At 57.5% G+C, this 5,227-nt stretch overlaps 1 protein-coding gene across 1 annotated transcript in view; it reads right to left on the minus strand.

The window, feature by feature from the left end:
* Positions 1–3,557: 3,557 nt before the first annotated feature.
* The window catches only part of LOC104527672 (protein eva-1 homolog C), a 1,920-nt gene continuing 250 nt past the window's right edge, over positions 3,558–5,227 (minus strand). Inside the window, exons 2-4 of the mRNA XM_010171458.1 lie at positions 5,069–5,140; positions 4,593–4,682; positions 3,558–3,943 (exon numbers count right to left, since the gene is read on the minus strand). Of these exons, the coding sequence (XP_010169760.1) occupies positions 3,558–3,943; positions 4,593–4,682; positions 5,069–5,140 (548 nt within the window). The remainder of the gene's footprint in view (positions 3,944–4,592; positions 4,683–5,068; positions 5,141–5,227) is intronic.

Raw genomic sequence — 5,227 nt, forward strand, 5'->3', positions numbered from 1 at the left:
GGCCCTAGCGCCGCCCCCGGGCCCTAGCACCGCCCCCGGGCCCTGCAGCCCGACCCGCTGCCCCTGTCTGCGATGCTCTGAGGGGATCCCACGCGTCTCCCATCACCCAGTGTCACCCGTGGGTGACGCCGGTGGCTCCAGGAACGATGTAAAAGGGTTTTTAACGGGATATCTTAAAAATGCGATTGACTGCACTGCAATGGCCGGGTCACCGAACTGCCCCGTCACTGGAACAGCCACCGACACACTGTGACAGGCAGAACCACAACCAGAGTTACCACGTCATGGGGTTACATGTGATTCTGGTCACTCACCAAAGATCTGCTGTTGGTGAAACATCTCCCAGCCAGGAGACAGGACAAGAGGAAATGGGCTCCAGTTGTGGCCAGGGCAGTTGAGATGGGATGTGAGGAAGAATTTCTTTGCTGAGAGGGTTCTGAGGCATTGGAAGGGGTTGCCCAGGGCAGTGGTGGAGTCCCCATCCCTGGAGGGATTGAAGAGTCGTGTAGACACAGTGCTGAGGGACATGGGTTAGTGGGGGACTGGTCAGTGTTGGGTTCGTGGTTGGACTCGATGAGCTTAAAGGGCTTTTCCAGTCGGGGCCATTCTGTGACACCTGGGACAGGAAAGGTGTGTGTGAGACTCCTTGTACCCACAACTTTCTTTGTTCCTTGATAAATGAGTCTGGGAAAAGCCACCCCACTTTTCAGGTGTTAATTGTGTGATCAGTGTTCCAAGCTCCTACACATGGATGCTCCCCACGTCACCCTGTTCCTTTGTGGGTTTGCAGAGAATAGACTGAACCCAGAGAAGTTCTTGGGGTGAGAGGCACTCGCCCCATACCCATCACCGGAGCTCAACTGGGGGACACTGGTGGGAGCACAAAGTGGCTTTGAGGGCAGGAGCTGCCCTGTTTGTGTGGAGTGGTTCTCGCTGGGCAGCCCCTGACCTGCCCACGCACCGTCTGAGCTGCTCCCGTGGTCCCAGAGGCTTTGGGGATGCTCTGACCTGATTCCTGCTCCCTTGGGATGGTGGGTGGCACAAGTCTGACCTGTCGTGCAGAAGGTCCCTTCCCCTCTCCAGCTCTCAGGGGCACTTTGCCAAGCTTCAGGCTCAAAGGAAACCCCTCCTTGTGGAGTTGAGCTGGGCAGAGCTCAGCACAGCAGCAGAGGAGAGCTTCCCCCAGCGGGCAGATTCCCAGCAAAACCTTCCCGATTTCTAAATTTAATCCAAGGAAATCCTTTGGGACAATCCCACACACACACGTGCTGCTGTTGCTGGTGGAGCTGATGAACCTCTAGGTAGGGAAACATCCCAGTGATAGCTTCCAAGAGGACTGAAACCTGCTGCCCAGGGGCCATGTGGGCAGGATCAGTCCATTCTCTGGCGTTGGCCATGTGTGGGCAGGGAGATCTGGGGCCATTGAGAGCCAGGAGCACCCAGGCTTTGGGGTGCAGCATGGCTGAGGGGTGCTCAAAGCACTGGCAGGGGTTTAAACCTGGATCCCACAGACCTCAGGTACCTTCCATCCCCAAAACCCATGAGGGCTGCTGTAGCTCCAGCCCATCTTGTTCCCTCCTCGGCCACTTGTCCTCTCCAGCCCCATCTCCTGTGGTGCTACCGCTGCCATCCCTGGCCTGGGAGCTCCCCGAGGTTCCCTCACTTTTGTTCTGGGATCCTTGTGTGATCCAGGTGCCTTCTTCTCCTTGTGCATGTTGGGGCAACGCACACTCCAGCCAAAACCATGAGGCGAGTGCATGCTTGCCAGGCAGAGCTGGGACACATCCCACTGCTGGTGGAAACACTGTGGGAGAAGATCTTCAGCCAAAAACCCCCCCATCCAAACCTGCCCGTGGCTCTGCAGGGGTTTGGGCCAGCTGCCTGCTTTGGGATGGGTCTGTGTCTGCCCGTCCTGCCCGCGCTTGGCAAAGGGGGAGCTGATTTTTCCAGTCCCCATGGTGCTGCTGTGCTGATGCTCCTCAGGGAAGCTCCTGGGGAGCCAGGTCCTGCTGCAGGTTCACACCACACATACTGAAATCCCACCTGGTTGTCGAGGGGGGAACTGGAGGACCAAGAAGCAGAAGGTCTCTTGGGTCTGCAGCAGGAGCTGTGCCAGCTGTCCAAGCATGGAGGTGAGTCTGTGGTCTTAGTCCTGCCTGTCACCTAAGAATGATGGGTTAAGGGGTGCACTGATATCCCCCATAGTCCTCTCTTGCTGCACCCAACCCTGGCACTTCATGTGCAGTGGTGGATGCAGAAATAGACCCTGCTACGTGCCGGCTGAAGAGCATCAGTGTCCCTGGAGTGTCCCTGGCTGTGAGAAGAGCTGGGTCACTGGTCCATCCAGCCTCTTCCCACAGCACTGCAGAGCCCACACTGCTTTTTGGAGCAGACCCAGCCTAGCCTGGCTCCTTGGCACCGTGGAGCTGCTGAGAAGCCCCTCTCCATGGCTTCTGGGGACATTCACTCCAGGATTGCTCACCAGAGAACCTTGGGGCTCAAGAGAAGGAGCAAAGGCAGGGAAGTGTCGTTCATGGGATCACACAGATGGCTTTTCCCCACTTTCCCTTCCCCAGACTAAGACCTTATCCTTTCCCATGGGCTAAAACAGGCCCAACTTGTTGCTCCTCATGGCCCAGCTCCAGAAGCACTGTCTGGAGGCGAGGAGCTGATCCGCACAGGGAGGGCTGAGCTTTGCTGCTTCCTTTTTCCTCCCTTTTCACTCTTAACAGCAGAGGTCAGGGAGGGACCTGGTGTCTATGAGCTGTTGCATTTATTTACTGGAAAAAAACCCCTGCAGCGAGTTAACCCCCGGGGGGCTCTCCTTGCTAGTGGGAGGAAGCTTGAAGGAAAGCAACACAGGGTGACAGAGCTGCCCACAGGGAGGTGACAGCCAGCGCCGTGCCAAGCTGTCAGCTGCCTCAGCCCCTGGGGTGCAGGTCCTGTGGGGATCCCAGGGCCGTAAGGCACATGGTGTGGTGGAGCCGTGCTGGGTGATACTCACCATGCTCTCCCACCCGCTCTGCCCATCTCCTCCCCACGTCCTGGCCATTTCTGTGTCTCTGCTTCTCTGGTGGAAGCCAGCACCCCAAGAAGAAGAAAGCAAACAGCTTTGGAAAGGCTGAGGGTGGGTTTGCTGTGGCTGAGCAGGGTTAGGTTGCTAGAGCCAGCTGATGTGAGGTGAGAATCAGAGAATCATCGAATAGTTTGGTTGGAAAAGATCATTGCAATCATCTAATCCAACCATCAACCCAGCATTGTCCAAGCTCACCACTAAAGGGGAGTTTAGCTTAGGGTTAGCAGCACGTTGGTGGCAACAGAACCAGTGGCCCCATGAGCCATCTCACAGCTCCTTGTCGTGCCCTGGGACAGCATCTTACCCCTGGCTGTGAGGTTTCCAAGCTGGTGGAGCAGTGGGTTGTTGGCCACACTGGGTTTTTCATGGTCCTGCTACCACTCAACCCAAGGAGCCCCAACTCTTGTGTGTCTCTGATGGTGGATCCCACCTCACTTCCACCCCCCACCCCTGCTACTCTCCAGCCATTTTCTTCCAGTTCTTATTTGGTGGCTGATTTGATCTTGTGGATGGCGTACGGGCTTGACTCCTTAGGCATCCAGATTTCCTCCCCACCACGGCCCTGGTGCTCCACTGCTCCCTCCATGGCAGCTGTCAGCTCAGGGCTGAAGATGCTGTCAGTGGCCCGGTAGGTGCGGGTGAGGCGGTGGAAGGAAGAGTCTGAGGAACTGTCATCGGGAAGATCTTCATCCTGCTCATCCCTCAGCTTGGTCCGGCTCAGCTCTGAGCCACTGCTCAGCTCTGGGTCTTTGAGAGCCTCCCCCATCTCCTGGAGGAAGGTCATTTTGGGGCTGATGATGCACAGCAGGAGCATGAGACCTCCCGAGACCCCACAAAGAAAGTAGAGGCCAACTTTCTCTGGGACACCTGGAGAGTGAAGAGCAAAGAGAGACAGCAGGGTACAAACTGCTTCTGCCTGTGGGTACCACTGCCTGGCATGTGGGAGGAAGAGGAGGGGAGCAGGGATGCCCTCAGCACCCAGGCTGAAGGGACAGGACAGGCCCATTGATTATGGGAGCATCTCCCAGGACCTCATCATCACCCACCAGTGTCCTACTGGAAACCCTCACTGGGAGGTGGGGTAGGCAGCATGGTGGGAAGAATCATCTTGGCAGAGATTTAAATGAGTCATTTCCCCTGGTAAGTGACACTTTTATCTGCAAAGAGGTTCTCCCTGTCAGTGCTCCTGCGGATGTGGTGGGAAGGAAGGAGACCCAGTGGGTAATTCAGCCTGTCAGAGAGGAAGGTCCATGGGCAGGACCACAGCAGCACCGTGACCGCTGATGCTGCAGGACCTCGGGGTTTGTTCAACCTCTGAACTCCCAACTTATGTGTCCCCCCCTCCAAACCCAGCGTGGGTGCTCAGTGCCCTCCACCCTCGCAGACCCTACCAGAAGGGTCTGGTTGCCTCTGAACCAAACTCTGGGCTGAGCGTGGGCCATCATAGGATCTGAACCACCCTCCAAGCCTGTCCCACTCCCCCAGGTGCTGCGTGAGAGCCAAGGAGGCCACGTACCCCAAAGGTGGGCAAAAGCTGCCAGAGAACTAGTAAAAATCATCCGGTCTTCCCGGAGCCTGGAGAACCTGGGCCCTTTGTACCAGCCACCTGCAGCAAACAAGGGGACCTGGGCTGAGACACGAGGTGCTCCCCAGCACCCCACTGCCCGGCTGCCTTACCCCTGCCTGCCTCCTGCCCCACACCACGCTCCTTCCTCACGGCACAAGAACTTCTCTGCCCATGGGGATGTCACCATGTGGGTCCTCCTCTCCCCTGCTCCCAGTGAACCCCATTTCTCCAGCCCCTCAGACACAGGCACCCACCCATAAGTGGCTTCAACCATGGAGCAGCGATGCCTGGGATGGAGCTGCAGGGCTCGTGCCAGCAGTGGGTGCCACGGATGCAGACAGGTTGTGGGAAGGGTGGTTCATCTGGGTGCAGATGTGATGCCACCCCATTTTTGGTGTAGTCTTCCCCCCACCCCACCACGTTACCGTGCATGTAGTCCGAGAGCAGGAAAGGGTCCGAGGTATCTGCGCCCACCTCCTCCAGCAGCTGCTTGGGCACTGCAAGGAGAGCAGATGCTGAGCATCACCACACTGATTGTCCCCAGGAGCCCCCGTGTCCCCAGGGAGTCCCGTGTCCCCAGGGAG

Source organism: Antrostomus carolinensis, unplaced genomic scaffold (assembly GCF_000700745.2).
Source record: "Antrostomus carolinensis isolate BGI_N321 unplaced genomic scaffold, ASM70074v2 scaffold41007, whole genome shotgun sequence".
Lineage (NCBI taxonomy): Eukaryota > Metazoa > Chordata > Aves > Caprimulgiformes > Caprimulgidae > Antrostomus > Antrostomus carolinensis.